Here is a 16,624-nt window from a genome sequence, read left to right on the forward strand (position 1 = left end):
ATGTGTTGCACCTGCAGTGGATAAAAGGCACCAGGGCGCATGACTCTCTCCTATTGTTCCGTGCGTAATGACGCCTAACAAGGCGCTACAATCTGCGTCCTGGGCAGAACAGACAACAAATTGTCTCTGTGTTCGGCGTCTTTTCTTCTCAACATAATGCTCAGGGTAATGTGAAACTGTCACCGCGGGCGTGAGGACGGCGAGTGTCTGTCACATAATGACAGTCTGCGGCCTGATTGCCCACCCGACCGGGACAAAAAGCTCCTTTAAACTTTCTCATGCGCGGACCCCCAAGATGAAGGTGCATTTAAAGTGTGGGCGTATAATGAATTATTGCTGCTTGTCTTATTTTATTTAAATGTGTTGTGGACTGACAAACATGCGGGGGGTGTACAGGCTAAATTAAGGACACCGTCAGCTCAGGCTTTCCCCCGCCCTTTTATTTTACCACAACATGCTACATATAGGCTCTCAGCAGATGACACCCTGGGGTGAGCCTCCGCGTTTCCTCCCACCCTGTCTGCTTGAGTTCAGCTCTGATAAGGCCTGTATCACTTCTCCTGATTGCCAGGCGAAGAGCTGCAGCCTGATCCGAGAGGCACCAGCAGCCCCGGGCCACGGTGGGATCAACGCTGCAAAAAAAAAGTCCCTTCGATTCCATCTTATTGTCAGATTTTTATTTCAAAATCTCAATAACACGATCTGACGATAATTCCCCTGGTGTTTCTTGAAAACAAAGGCCAAACACTCCGTCATACGCGCATTTGCATTGAGGAGAAGTGACAACAAGTCGCCCCCGCTTGCAGACTAATTTCTTATTAGGCTACCTGTGGCCACATACGTGCTGACTAATTCACCGCAGACGGATATTTTTTGCAGTGTGGTGAGCGGAAGGGCCGCAGCAGTGACACCTGTCCGCGCAACACCTGGCAGACGGGACGGACGGTGTGCGCATGCTCCGGTTTCAGGTTGACATCCCCCTTAAAGCGCTTGGAGTCGCATCTCTCCACCAGAGGAGATCAAATCTTTGCAGGGTTCAGAGCGAGCAGCACCAGAGGACGCCTGTAGTCTCCACAGCTGGATTATTAGCGCTCACCTGTCCGCTCACAGAACCAGAGATGCCTCGCTCCTTCATGGTGAAGAGTAAGAAGGCGCACAGTTACCACCAGCCCCGGAGTTTAGAGGATGACTACAGCAAGCTGGACACCATACTGGCGCACATATGCTCAGGTTTGTGCAGAAATGATTACCTTTGCTGCGTAAAATGTGTCTTTAAATGTTGCATTTTTATCCATTTTCTTTTTTTTTAACCAAAACCTTTTTGATTTTCCAGGAGAATTATTATGATTAAATGCGTGAAACACAAATAGAAAGTGCATGAATACAAACATAAATGATTTTAAAGTTTAAATTCATGGAAAGCGTCGGTGCACTTTGTGAAAATCTGTCTTTATAATCTTCTAAAAAATGCGGAAACAAAAATGAAAGTGGAATTTCTGATGTTTACATGGTTGGTAAATCTGTACTGAGATTTCACGCTAACGAAAAATCACCTCCATGAATAAACAGGATATTTATAGCGACGCATTTTAATTATTTTCTGTATTACCTCTGTTTTTTACTATTAAAATACATTAGAGGTTATTGTTAGAAGAAGAGAGGCCATGCTGCTCTGACGCTTTTCTAATTATGTTCATCTAATAATCCTGTTATATTGCGTCAATTCTTCTATATGGACACTGTAATTATATCAGTGTCATACAGTGACCTCCATTATAATTTGTTTTTTAAATTTCCAATTAATAAAGAATTCGTTTAAAGACAACAGCAGAATTCCCCTCACTTCATCTTCGTTAAGATGCTGACTTTTCCTCCTTGACATCCTCTTTCCCAGAAGCGGATAAGCTCCCAGAAGACGCAGACCCCTCGGTGGACAGGTACGGCCTCTCTCCGGACTTCCACCCGACCGACGCTGCTGATTTCTCCCCGAAGTCTCCCCTGAGCTGCGCCGACAGTCTGTGCGGCCGCTCCACGGACTATGAGGACTTCTGGAGGCCTCCGTCACCCTCTGCATCACCGGGTAAGGACAACCAACACACAGACACACACATTGTTTTCGATGCTGTACTGCAACTCATAAACAGTGAACACATTAAAGACCCAGAGGGGAAAACTGAAACCTCACCCAGTGAAGAAAAACCACAGAGGTTATGTTAAACTCACACTAAACACTCCAAGACTCCATAATGCCAGTGTATTTTCTTTTCGTATTTTCTTTGTTTTGCATTGTGTCTATCAGAAATGTATTGTGATTTTTTAAAGCACATTTTGAAACCATAATAATATAATAGTTCTGAAGATGATCACATCTGAATAAATGACCTCACTGAAATATAAGGGCCTTTGTAGTGGACTGCCTTTAAAGAGAGTTTAAATATTTAACATGCTCTCCACATGTTTTCATATGATTCTATGTCAGAATGCTGTCACGCTGTATGACTCTAGTATCCTTTTATAACTAATGAAGCTATTTTTGTCAGAGAAGTATAATTTTTTTCTGTATTAAATCGTGCTTGGCCTTGGAATAACGTTAAGCTTAAAATATCTTAACACTCATTCGTGTCCTGCCTCTTTTCCATCTGATATTCCTGGTTTCTCCGACAGTATCATCATCTGGGAATTCTCTGAAAGAACATTGCATGACTCCCTATCCCCCCGCCGGGCCCTGTGGGGCCTTGGAAACGCCCCTCTTTAACCATGTCAGTGGTTTCATTAAAATTTCATCTGTTCCTCTCTCCAGTAGATTCTGAGAAGTCCCTGTCTCCTCTGGTGGATGAGACCCAGCCCTTCACCGTCCCCTTCCGGCCGTACGCCTGGAGCAGCTACCCGGGGCCTGGGCTGAGGCCCCTGGTGCCGCAGGGCCTCCATCCCGGCGTGGAGGTGGACAGGGGCCCGGCGGCGATGGCCTTCTACGGGGACAGGAGCGGCGCCCACCCGGCCCTGTATTCAGAGCGTACTCTGGGCGAGGAGGCCTACGGCGACTACAGGAGGCACGCTGCGGCGCTGCTGTTTCCTGAGGGGGGGCTGCACGCCAAGAGCCACAGTGTGAAGGGCCAGTCCGACCTGCTGTGCTCCAGTCTCATCCTCAATGGTGCTTACAAGTGTGTCAAGTGCAGTAAGGTGAGGATGGGTAACACAGAATTTAAACTTCAGGAGATGGTCATTAAAGTTAAAACACAGAAATGTTTCCTGCCTGCAGTGTGACTTTATGATAACACGCACTGCGGAAGTGTCCTTTAACAAGGCTCTGTAGCTGACCTCTGACCTCCTGATCTTGAAGAGATTTCCCAACTGAAACTAATTAACTGTCAATGATGATATATATTTTTTTATTTTAATTTTTTTTTTTTTAAAGATTTTCAGCAAAACTTTATTTTTATTCCAAAACGTCCCCAACTCATTTCCTTCTCTCCACCAGGTGTTTTCCACTCCGCACGGTTTGGAAGTCCACGTCCGCAGATCGCACAGCGGCACCAGGCCGTTTGCCTGTGAAATCTGCGGCAAAACCTTCGGACACGCAGTCAGCCTGGAGCAACACAAAGCGGTGCACTCGCAGGTAACATCACACACTTTATTTTTTTAAACCGCATCCTGCAGTTCACACCATCTTCGCGGATGCTGCATCTTGTTGCATCTCGTTGCTTTTCTGTCAGGCTGGCCGTGCTGACTCGAAATCGTGACTTTAAAAAAAAGACGCATCTGCTCACGTTTCAGGAAAGAAGTTTCGACTGCAAAATATGCGGTAAAAGTTTCAAAAGGTCGTCCACCCTGTCGACGCATCTGCTCATCCACTCCGACACCCGGCCGTACCCCTGCCAGTACTGCGGGAAGAGGTTCCACCAGAAGTCCGACATGAAGAAGCACACGTTCATCCACACAGGCAAGTGGAGAAAAGGCGGATTGAAGTTGAATTGTTGTTGGGAGTATCATGCGGGAAGAAAATAATCTGTGCGTAAAAACCCGTGGAAATCTGTGGCGAAGATGATAAAAACTTTGCTGATGTTCGATCAAATATAACCCAAACTAAAAAATGTTTCCTCGTTGTGTTTTTTTCAGGTGAGAAGCCACACAAATGTCAGGTGTGCGGGAAAGCGTTCAGCCAGAGCTCCAACCTCATCACGCACAGCAGGAAACACACCGGATACAAACCGTTCGGCTGCGACCTCTGCGGCAAAGGTTTCCAGAGGAAAGTGGACCTGAGGAGGCACAAAGAGACGCAGCACGGACTGAAGTGAAGCGGAACGAGCCGCCATCACTGCACAAAATGTGTCTTGTTATCCGACTTGAGAGTCTTTAAATTATCACTCTTGAACGGAGTGAGGACACCTGACAGAGACATTTGCGCCTTTTTCTTCCAATCGCCACACATGAGGACATTTCTTGGATCGATTTGGATCCACTTCTAGCTTTGTAAAATTTAATGTGAAGGTGCATTGGAGATATATATCTATATCTATATAGTTATGTCAGCCGAGAGGCAGATTATTTATTTATTTTACTAAGGGAAACCTCTTATAAATAACATTTAAACAATCGTCTTCTTCTGACGGAACATTTTGTGAAGATCGGCAACACTAATCATTTTACCCTCCTACTGCAGATTGTTCTACATGTCCAGACAACCAGAGATAAGCTGTGGACTGTGGTGAAAACCGGATAAAAATCAGCCTCAGTGGGCATCAAACCCCCAAATATTTGTACTCACACTTTAAATAACCGGATCGACAGTAAACGCCAACAGAGATGAAAATCTGCGCTTCTCCAAAGGCCGTTTTGTTTCCAGTGTGGAGACGTGCTGGCAAAACACACCGTGTGATTTAATAAACAGGAGGGTGACTGACTCACTCACGAAGCTGTTATCTTCCACTTTGTCCATTTTGCACTTTTTATTGTCAGAATGAACTTTAAAAAAAAAACCCAAAAACATTTGCCTCTGATCTGTTTTTATTCTCTTGTTGGTTTTATTGAAATGAAAAATGCAATAAAATCTAAAGTGGAAACATGTAAGAAATGATTGTACAGCAGTTTACTCAACTTTCATCACCAAAATTGAGCCTTTTTGGACACCTGGCAGACTCCATAGCCGAGAGGCCGCCAGGTGAAATTTATTACTCGCTATTTTAAAACATGTTGTCTGCAGGTAAACTGCTTTATATATATATATATAAAAAAATCCACCTACAAAACAACAGTATAAGCTAAGAGGATCTTTGGCCAGGACTTCTAACCATCTAGCTGCTGTGATTGTGATTGCCTGCAGGCTACCGGCTCCTGTTTGTTTTGACCACTGCAGCCGTGTGTTTGGACCTTAAACAGTCGGAGCAGATTTTACCGTTAACCACATGTTTGTTACCCTCATGGCTGTTATTGAGAGACAAAGAAAAAAAAAGTTGGGGCAGGAAAGCACATGCAGCAGCTGTGATCCTCTGGGATGGAGTTTCACAGTTTTTTTCAATTAGTTTTCGAAAAAGTGGTTTAATATGAGGCCTCTGGGTGGATTACAGGGTTTATGGTTTGAAGACAATGAAGTTAATGAAATCACAACAAATGAAAGATAGTGGCAGAATATAAACACACAGTATGGTGGTAAATAAACCTGCGTAATCAATCAAAAATGTGAGTCGTGCGTGACACAACAGCATTATGATGAAGTGCTGTGGTGCTGATGTAAAGAAAACACGTTTGTCTGCTTCACATCCAAACACCTCACCACTTCAGTGAAAAGGAAAATTGTGACGCAAAAAAACGATTATTATCCCACTAATCTTCATATCTGCCATTAAAAAAAATCCCAATATGATTCTTTTTTTACCACATTGTGAAGTTATAGGATAAGAATGACATCAGAAGGCTTTAACCACACATCTGAAACCAAATGAATCATCTTATCAGAAAAACAGCTCCTACATCTCTCAACCTTTTTATCATTTGTAGAGCTGCAGCGACTAATCTATTAGATGCAACAATTTTGATCATCGATTAATCAGTTTGAGCAATTTTTTAAACACAACAAGTCAAAATGATCTGATTCCAGCTTCTTGAAAGTGGATATTTTCTGGTTCCTTTCCTCCTCTGTGACGGTTAACTGAACATGTTTGTGTTGTGGACAAAACAGGACATTTGATGACGTCATCCTGGGCTCTGGGTAACACTGATCATTTTTACCACTGTCTGACAACTAATTGATTAAAAATCATCTGTGATGACAGTGATTGTTAATTACAGCCTAAGTTCTCTCATTGTCTCACGATTTCTAACTCTAACGAGGCAAAAGAGAGAGAAAAAAGGGGAACAATCAGTTTGTCTTCTTCCCTGAACATTGATTGAAATCACTGACTCACAAGGATTTTCTATGCCTCACTTCCCCCAAAATCGTACAACATCCAGGCCTGCGAAAATACTGAATATTTTAAACCCCAAGATGAACAAGACGAAAGGAGAACAGGGGAAAGGCAGGCTCATTTTAAAGCGAGACTTAATGGAGCTCTGCACCTTGGTGCTGTGTGTCGCGCTTCATTTATTCTCCTTATATATAAAATGATCTCCCTGTGCAGCACAGTCCTAATTTAAAAAACAAAAGACAATCTCGAGACCGTGTGAAGAGATTGGTGGCTCACTTAACAGGAAATGTGCAGTTTATACAGGAAATTACTGAGCGTTACAGAGACAATGTTACCATTCTATAAAGAGCATACTCTCTGTTCAGACTCAGCGATGTTGAATGTGGTCACAGGGGAATTTCCTCCTGTTGGAATGAAGTTGAATTCGCCATTAAGTGCCTTAAACACTCCGAGGCAGCCTCAAGCCACCCGACCAGACCGTGGCCCTTTGAAGCAAACGGACAAGTGGGCAATTTTTAGGTGTGACGTCTCGCTGCTGTGCAGAACAGGGTCGACTTCAGCTGAACTTTTGATATCCAACTCCTCTCATAACTTTTTTGAAGCAACCCAACAGTGGCTTGTTAGTTAGAAATTGTTGTGCAGCTTATATTTTATCTCTTAGGATGTTGCATAATTTCCTCTGAGATAGACACGCTCCTCAAGCACAATCTCAGAGAGAAGCTCTTCAAGCACAAATCTTCAAACGAGCCATTAGGCTGACCAGATTTCCTCCAAGGGCACCGCTGGACTTTTTTTTTTTTAAGCATTACCCCACTGCCCCGAGGCATATCAAATATGAATAGAAAACGGCTCAATCGATTCGAGTGGGCGAGTAATCAGAGCATTGCAGTCTGAGGCTCAAAAAATCTAGACCTGCATCTCGGTCCATAAGTACACATCTGTGCACACAACCACACACATGCATCCACCCGGAGGTTATGAGTGCATTAATTTCTCTTGACAGACATAGTTGTGCAATTAGAAAGTTCAGTGTCTGGGTTTGTGTGGTTTTTTGGATGATTCATTATTAATCTGAAATTAAACATGAATAATAAAAGAGATTTCAGAGACACACTTTGGTGCTTGATTTTGATTTTTTTCCTGCAATCTTCTACAGTTTAAACAAGCTGTACAAATTCTCAATCGAGACTCGGAGCTGCAAAGGGTGAATCGATTAATCGATAAGTCGGAGAGCAAATTAGCCGCCAACTATTTGGATAATTGATTAATCGTTTCTGTCATTTTTCAAGCAATAGTGCTTTGACATTTTGTACACGTTAAAATAATCAAAAATGAAAATAATCATTACTTGCAGCCCTAATCTATTATGGGTTTATCCATCAGGTTGTGTAAAAGAGTTCAGATAAGGCTACAAATACCACTTCATAACCTTTTCTTTTCATGTAAAGGAAAAAAACATCGAGTTAGGCGCCTTTGAAACTTCTGATGTACGACTGCATGATACACTAAATAGAAGAATCTGATTACAACCTCACATGCAATACTTCACAGATAAAAAGAACACAAAGATCAAGATCACACCCACGCAGCTTAGCGTCAATAATCAGCAACATCTGGTGAACAGACAGATTCATACGCTGTGCCTTTCATGAGCGAGATGGTAGAAGAGACAGCATGCAGAGAGTGCAAATGTGATTACTTCCCTGAGGGTGAGCAGACCTGTTGTGTATACTGTGATAATAAAGTGGTGTTTGCTCTCATGCTCTGATCAGCAGATTTCACACAGGTTTGGCGAGTTAGAAAGAGAGATAACCTGAAAGGAGATACAGGATTTCTAACAGCAGGCTTTGAAGAAAAAGCACTGATTAATATGCTCAGAAACAGGAAATGATAGTGAGAAGTTCTTCGAAGATGAAACGACATTTCATTTAGCAAACTTTGTGCAGCAGAGACACTTTTCCCCCCTCACCTGTCCTCTGCCCGGTGGCTGACAGGCCAGCTAAGCCGGGACAGACGAAAGGAGGAAGGGCTCATATAGGACATAGCTCTTTTGTTGCAGAGGCTTATTCATTATTCACCTGATGTGAAAAACAGACTGCAAACCAACTGCACAGCTGTCATCAAGCAACAAGGCGTAGACACAAATTATTCATGACTCGGCAAAGAAAAGGCAGCAGAATGAGAGGAAAATAATAACAAGAGACATCAGCGAGGCAGCTGACAGGCTGAACACGTGTGGGGAGAGCCGACCTCTCCGGGCTGACAAGCTTCATCCTGCAGTGCAGCCGCGGCACCGCCACACTTCCCCCAGACTGCTCCTACACACCACATATAGACTTTTACAGTGTGGCCTCAGACTTTTGTATTGTTTTAGAGATTTTTTAAAACCAGGTCTTGACCACTGCATTCTCGCCTCATGAATCTGAATAGAATAAGTGGTTTAGAGGGTTACAAAAGTATAGGAAATCATACTAGGATCAATTCTGGGTGCTATTTTATTTTTCTCTTACTCTCTTATGTTAGTATTAATAAGATGGCATCTCATTTCATTTTTATGCTGATGAGAAGTATTGGTAAAGTCCACAAACCTTGGTATGCTGCACATTACATCCAAAACCAATTTTCTCTGGTTAAAGGTCCGGTGCGTAGGATTAAGTGGCATCTAGCTTTGACGCTGCAAACCGCAACCAACTGTATACTCCTCGTCTCACCCTAAAAAATGTGCTAGTAAACCCAAAAAAATGTGAAAGACCCTCACTGAAGCCAGTGTTTGGTTTGCCTGTCCTGGGCCACCATAGAAACACAGCTGTGCAACATGGCGGACTTCTCAGAAGAGGACCGGATCCCTTTGTAGATATAAAATCTAATTTTAGGGTAATGATTACACAATGATTCTTAGTTGATTATGACTAATAAAAACATAATGATTAATATTATATTCCATTTCTGCTAAATCCTACAGACTTGACCTTTAAATCTGGATGGATAGTAATTGTTATTATCAACCGTCAACATATTTCTGATCACGTATCTATGATTCTCATCATGCAACGTTTAACATCCGAGCTTGAATTCTCATCACCATGTTGCTAAGTTTGTTCAGCTCTGATTTTATCAGCTTAGCAACAAAACAACGATTCCCCCCCAACTGGTTTTGAAGATACTGAAACACACATACATGCCTTCAATTTCTCTCATCTTGGTTACTGCGATGCAACTTTTATCTGCCTTAAATAAAGGACGGACTGACCTTTACTTAGAGGTCAGAGATGGGATGATATCAAACCCGTTTCAGCTTCTCTACACTGGCTTATTCAAAAATGTGATTGCAAACTTTTACAGCATTGCACGGTCAGGCAACTGCACGACTGAACTACACAAACCTCTTTTAAAGGTGGGGTTGGTAAGATTGTAGAAACCAGCGAGAGGAAGCCAAAGCACATAGCTGTCATCACTTACTGTATCCAACTACCTCATGTAACGGGGGGTGTACAGTGTTGTTGTTTTCAGTTTTCAGGCCTGTTTATAATGGCCTGTCCCAAGGTGTGTGTGTGTGTGTGTGTGTGATTCTGAAGCCGTGACCACACACACACACACACACACACACACACACACCAGTGACATCAGAAAATGGTGGAGGCCAAATGAGAGCCGACGTTTTTCTCTGGCCGCCTTGAAAGCTTTCCATTAGCCAGGCTCTGTTGTAAGGGTCTGGGGCCCTGAACAGCATGAGTCCATGGAGGCCTGGTGGTGGTGGTGGTGGTGGTGGTGGGTGGGGGTGGATGTGTGGGGGGCTGGCTGGGATGGGGACCCACAGGTTTGATGAAAGAAGGGGGGGGTTGGTGAGGCTGTCCGCTCATTTAAAGACATGTTTTTCCGGTTCATTTAGCATTACATATCACTAGACGATTTGGATGTGAGCCGCCACTCAGGAACAAAAAAAGGCTGCTCTGTCAGTGTCAGTGTCACAGTCGCCCATTCGCTGCGTGGTTTTTTACACATATCATTTTTTATTCTGTAACTGTACAAAAAAAACTCAGAGTTCAACCCTTTGTAGCTTCTGCTCCTACAACGCACTCTCTCGCCTCGTTGGCCTGGTTTGGTCTTTTATTCTGAAGTCATGTCTAATAACATATGAATCCTGGAGGTGACATTAAAAGGATCCGCTCCGGCTAAAAGGCTTCATAACAACAGATTCTCTTTTCTTTAGGGGAAAGAAAAACACATAAAAAAACGAGATCTTGTGACAAGAAAGATAGCTTTGTAGCCTTTTAGTGGTGCCGATGATATTCTTGTTCGCTCGTAAAAGGTTTTACATCGCTGACAATTTAATGTGTGGAATGTAAAGCAGATTCATGCACAAATCCTTGCTTGCTATGCAGTTAATGCGAGAGTAAGACTTTACTGTTAACTGTGCAGTTTAATACTTAAAGTAACACTCTTAAGGCTGGAGATTGGAAACTTATTTAACACTAAGGTAGACAATTCTGAAACTCAATAATCAAATTTCTCTATTTCAGCTTTAAAAAAAGAGAAAGCCACAAAATATCTGCACAGATTTTCCCTTTTGTTGACCAGGGTTGCAGTTACCGTTTAAAAGGTATACTGTGGTTTGAAAACTGACGGTTATCATGTATAATTGCTTATCAATGATATTAAATTATACAGTATTACCATAAATATGTTATTAAAATAAATAATACTTCAAGTTTATATCAAGTTTCATGTCCGTCTGAACATAACGTTTTGTGAAGTTATAATAAATGCTTGTGTTTTTACTTGTGCGGCTGGTTTTACTGATTGTAAAGGTACTGAAAAAGTATCATTTTAAGCACTAAAAAGTGAGGGATTGCATCTACATGTTTACTGGAAATAATACAAACAACACAGACATACAGCTCAACTAATGATTATTACAATAATGAATTAAGTAGATTCAATGTGGCGTTTTTGTCAGCGATCAGCAGGAAAAAGATCTCAAATCATACTGAACGTGTGAAGAGTGAAACAATTTGACTTTGTATTATCGGCTCTATTTGTAATTTCCTTTATATGCCGATAACCAATCATTTAAATTTTCCATTATCGGGCCGATAATTTACCGGTTCGATATGTATCGTGCATCCCTAGTTTGATTCAGTGTTGTACAGTACCAGAACATGAAAATGTCCAAATAAACAAGGGAACACTCGACTCTATGCATAAATAAACAAACTCAGGTACTGAACAACTCACTGTGGTGTAGCCAAAGTGTTAATGAAGTAGTAAGATGTGCCATAACAGAGGAATGTTTAGTACCTCTGTCAGATAAACACACAAAACCTCTTTCAGCCTATATTATCTATGCAAGCAGCATATGATTTGTGAGCGAGCACGACAGCACACGATGTTACTTGGTGATACACTCATCCCCTTAACCAGGCCTGATTGCAGCTATGAATCTTTTTTAAAAATTCATAAGATCCATTTCACAAATGACCAAGCCAAGCATGTGCCTGTATCCAAATAGCGAAGAGAGAGAGAGCGAGGCCAGCGAGATCTATAAGAGGAGCCCGCAGTCGGCGGAAGGAGAACAAAATGACAAAGATTTATTCTCAGCCATGATCAAATATTTATGCTGAGGCATTCAAGTAAAGTTACTTTTTGTGTTCTGATTTAATGAATGATTTGAGCAGTGGCAGTGCTGGGAGGCACAGATGTTGGGTTTGCTGAAGCCTGCACTAATGCCCATTCAGGGGTCTGTGTGGTCATGTGTCAGACTGCAGCAGGATCAAAGAAGAGTAATGCCATTGTGGGGATCACAGCATAGAGGAGTAGGATGGTAAGTACTTCCACAGCCCCAGAGGTCTATACTGGCCGGGGGAGGATGAAGCGGGAAAGTGGGGGAAATAATTACTTTAGTAATATGTCGTGTATGTTGCAGGAGAAAAGGTGTTTCTCCTTAAATTAAAGGTTCATTCATCGAAATGAAATGTGACACCGGCTGCGTCGCTAGCTCGCCTATCTTTGAAGCAGAACATTAACCCAATATCTCAAGTCCTTTTTATCACGTGCCAGTATGTTGCCAATCAATCCATTAGAGACGAGCCACTTTACAATAGGTCTGCACACAGTGGGATTGATCCAAAATGACAAAGCCACAGTCAAAGGAAATGGATCCCGGCAGTGCACAGACTCTCCCATTCTCCCTCTGGCATCCTCTGAAACATTAATGACCCCAAGCTGAATCTGATCTGGCCTTCTTTACTCACTGTTTTATCTTCACTCAGAAGTATCTACCCACTAATAATATTAATCGGAGATAAATATAAGGGAACTATTGATTAGATGTGTCAAAAATTGCTGTGGTTATAGAATAAACTGACCCAAATTTAAATTACAACAGGTTGAGTCTTCTCCGAATAAAAAAAATAAATAAATAGAAAATTAGCAAATAATACAGTATGTAAAAAACAACTTGAACTTCACAAATAAAAGTGAAAGAATAAGATTCAACATAAAGTTGTAAAGTAAATTCAAAGAAGGGTCCGGATCAGATGACCTGAAAGGAAGCCATGAGTGGGCAGGAAGTGCCAGGAGACATCTGTGGCAGGTGAAATAGAAATTCTAACACTCGAGTGAACACTTAAACGGATAAAGGGAGTTTGGAGGGAAAAAAAGGCTAAAAGCCTCCATCACTTCCAACAAGACATTGGTACCCCAAACACAGTGTGTCAGCATCTTTAAACACCGGAGAGAAGGGGAGATGACAGAATCGTTTTGACAGCCAGTTCACATGTAACATCTCCGATTCATCCACCTTGGGGAGTTGCTGGGCAGTTTTACCCCGCTGCCGGGGGAAACCAAGCCCCGTGTGTGATAGCAGAGTGGGTAGTGGCCGAGCTTGTGCACCGCGCCACGCGCCACTTATTGATCAGAGTCAGACAGGGTGTCTGACTCTGAGATACAGCAGGCAAGCAGCAGTTATCTGTGTCTATTAAGGCGTCCGCTCTGTGTGTATTGATTGGGAAACAACTCGACACAGGGAATTGTCATCAAAATGCCGATTTACAAAAGGTTGAGCAGGCGGTGGTGAAGTCTACGTGGCCCAGGCAGTATGGATTTGTTGATGCAGTTCCCCCAGCGGCGCTTGAAACCAGACAGACGCTGCAGCTCAGGAAAGACTGAGGCGTCCGGGCCTGGGCCTTTGTCTCACCTGGGGAGCTTTCACCTCATAGTACACTGGTAGATAAAGCAGCTCTACACCATGTTGAGAGATGTGAAAAAGACTGGACTACATTAGCACAACAGCCTCCGCCAGAGCACAAACAAATGTTCACTAAACACGCGCACACACTCAGACTGCACCCACACGGCCCCTCCCTGCAATTGTTTGCTACAGGGGGCAAAGCTTTTACAAAGAGGGGCCAAGGTCAAGATTCTCCCTTGTGAGACCACCGTCTCCATTAGCTCTCAGTTCACTGGGGTATCTCTTTCCCAATAAAAGATATTCTACTTTTAGACAACACTTCCAGACTAGCATCATCGCTGAGAAATTAAAAAGGTCTGATGAAAAGTGACCTCCACATCATTAGGACACAGGCAGGCAGGTAGTTTCACTTTTACCTGAAGAGGTTTTGAGATGTGTCTGAGATCACAGCTGCCACCACAATACATTACTTTTACATGGAAGAATGTCACAGCAGTAATTACAGTGATGTATACAATAAAATGAATATTGTTTGTGCATGCCGGCTCACTGTCATGGCTTACTGGTAGAACAAAGCTGTGATTAATTGCATCAGTAACACTGATGCTTTTCCTGCTATGTTGAGTCAAAATGTCTCCTATGAAAAATACCTAGAGGTGAACTTAACTTTCACAATGCTTAAAAGCTTTAGACTGAAAAAAAAAAAGTATAAATATATGTCAACAGCAACTTCTCTATTCAGAAACAATCAAAATATTACTCAGGAAAGTTCTGCACCATTTTCATTGGCACTAATTTCTTCAAAAAATAGACTGTCTGTATATTATCCTGTCAAAACAAGAATGGTGTTGAGTTTGATTCATTTTTGAATGCTTTTTTTTAAGCTAATGCAGAAAAAGGAGATGACTGGTTGGACCATAAAAACTGTGTCAGGTGCTCTTGGAAAACAGAAAAAATCATATTTCATAAACCAGAGGCTCTCCAGGCACTCAAAGAATAAGAACATGTATCAAACCAGCAAGAAAATATTTAAAAAAAGCCTTTATTGTACTGGCTAAACCATTGAAAGGACTAAAAAAGCCAACATGTTTCAACCAGTAGGTCTTCATTAAGGCTCCAGATCGGTTTTGTGTAGCTGAGGCAGGACCCATTTGATACATTTGCTTATATTTGAAGTGTCTGGATTGCCTGTTTTTCGATATTTATCATCATCCAGCAACCATGCATAAAAACACATTCATATTTACGGCTTAAACAAACATGGGGGTTGAGACTGACACCAAAATGTAATGTGTAATCCACCAAATCTCATCTAAACACATAATACATTATGTAGGACGTGTAGACAATGTATAGTTTGCTCATCAACAGATCTGAAAAAATGTATGTATCCACATTAGGACTTAAAGACAGAAGGACTTATAAATGACACAGAATACTAAAATACTAGATCTGTAGACGTCAGGCGAGGAGCTTCAGGAGAATTAACTACTCTTGACCAAGTATTTCCATTTATTGCTAATTTTCGCTTAAACTCCGCTACAATGCAGAGAGAAATATAAACTCAGTACCTTTTTGCTACATCTATTTGACAGCTATATTTAATAGTTAGCTTGCAAATAGAAAATTCTGCATAAAAAGATATAATGATCTTATAAAATATGATGTAATGCATAAATTAAGTTACTTAATAGCATATGAAGTCTGTAAAACTAGAAGGAATTACCTAATACAACACTCTGAGAGGGGCCACTTCATGTAAGGAATACTTAACACTTGCTTAATGACACTTCAAGTAAATATTTCTTGTAATATTTGTGCTTTTAAGACTTAAAGTTTCACTAAATCAGATTGCCTCTCACACTGCTGCTTCTGGATACTCTTACAACATAACAGCTGGGTGGCTTTGATGATGAAATTTCATCTAGTAGCTTTTCTGTTATTTTTCAGGGTCTAATAAACAGCTCTTTGCCTCTGACTGGATACATTACCACTCGGCGTAAATAACTACTGTGTGTGATTTGGGTAACTCTTCAAATTCAGGCGATGAAACATTTAAAATAGTAAAGAAGCAATCACACAAAGCAAATCTGGACTGACTGCATAAAAAAATATCTTAAAATCAAATTCATGTGCACGTCTCAGAGACAGCAGTGAAGCTGAAGCAGCACCCGTGGGAGAGACCCTAAACATGGCAGTTTTTCTTGACAAGCACAGCGGGGCCTGGGGAGGTTTTGGGGCAGACAGGAGAGCTTGCAGCAGTCTGCGGAGGCCTCCGGGGGAAGCCGACTGGATAAACAGTTCACTTAGAACCTCTTGCTCTCTAAGAGGTCACCAAGGAAATATGGGATGGAAAGGGAAAATGGAGAGGCTTTATCTCGCTCTCATAGGATTGCTGCCTGTTTGTATACTCGACTGCTCCATAAATACTGCACCGCATCTGCTGCATGACTGAAATGATAGACAATTTTCCTCATTCCAATAGAGCTACATACTCAAAAACTACTTAAAATGTCATAATAGAAAAACAAATAAACACGAATAAATGAATAGAACCTAAAGTATGATCTTGAACTCATCGACCGGAGCTGGAACTTATACCAGAGACTCCTCTACACACCTTGTTACACGACTGTGTTGTTGTCGTCCAGCTAATTAAAAATAAATGGATATGTGATATCAGTGACCTGAGATAGATGTGTGCCTCTGAACACTGCCGAACGCTCCCCACATGCCTAGACAGCACACAGACTGTCATACAGTATCTCCACCTGACCTGATTCATTCACGGAAATGGATACTTTAGTCGGAGCGTCCAAATAAATACATATATTATACATTATCTGTATACTGCAAAGTCGATTATAAACATTAAAGCATCAATATGTAATAATCCAACACTCTAGATGTGGTCCGTCTGCATAAGGACTACTCTGTCCGTCATTAACACAATTATTCTGCCAAAGTTGGGTCAGTCTGGGTCATTTCATTTTGAGATATTTCTGTATTTTTTCTTTTTTTTTTGTTTTCTGTG

At 41.8% G+C, this 16,624-nt stretch overlaps 2 protein-coding genes across 2 annotated transcripts in view; one reads left to right on the forward strand and one right to left on the reverse strand.

Moving 5' to 3' along the window:
• The first annotated feature begins 1,107 nt into the window (after positions 1 to 1,107).
• gfi1ab (growth factor independent 1A transcription repressor b) lies at positions 1,108 to 4,982 on the forward strand. Its single transcript, XM_073476713.1, has 6 exons — positions 1,108 to 1,230; positions 1,895 to 2,080; positions 2,801 to 3,180; positions 3,479 to 3,616; positions 3,775 to 3,940; positions 4,117 to 4,982. Exons 1-6 carry the CDS (start codon positions 1,119 to 1,121, stop codon positions 4,293 to 4,295), a joined length of 1,161 nt encoding a protein of 386 aa, XP_073332814.1. The 5' UTR covers positions 1,108 to 1,118; the 3' UTR covers positions 4,296 to 4,982.
• LOC141004985 (protein SPO16 homolog) overlaps positions 2,043 to 16,624 on the reverse strand; it is a 28,063-nt gene continuing 13,481 nt past the window's right edge. The window contains exon 6 of the mRNA XM_073476716.1: positions 2,043 to 2,068. The gene's annotated coding sequence lies outside the window, so the exon portion shown is untranslated. The remainder of the gene's footprint in view (positions 2,069 to 16,624) is intronic.

This window comes from Pagrus major, chromosome 11, assembly GCF_040436345.1.
Source record: "Pagrus major chromosome 11, Pma_NU_1.0".
NCBI classification, from domain to species: Eukaryota; Metazoa; Chordata; class Actinopteri; order Spariformes; family Sparidae; genus Pagrus; species Pagrus major.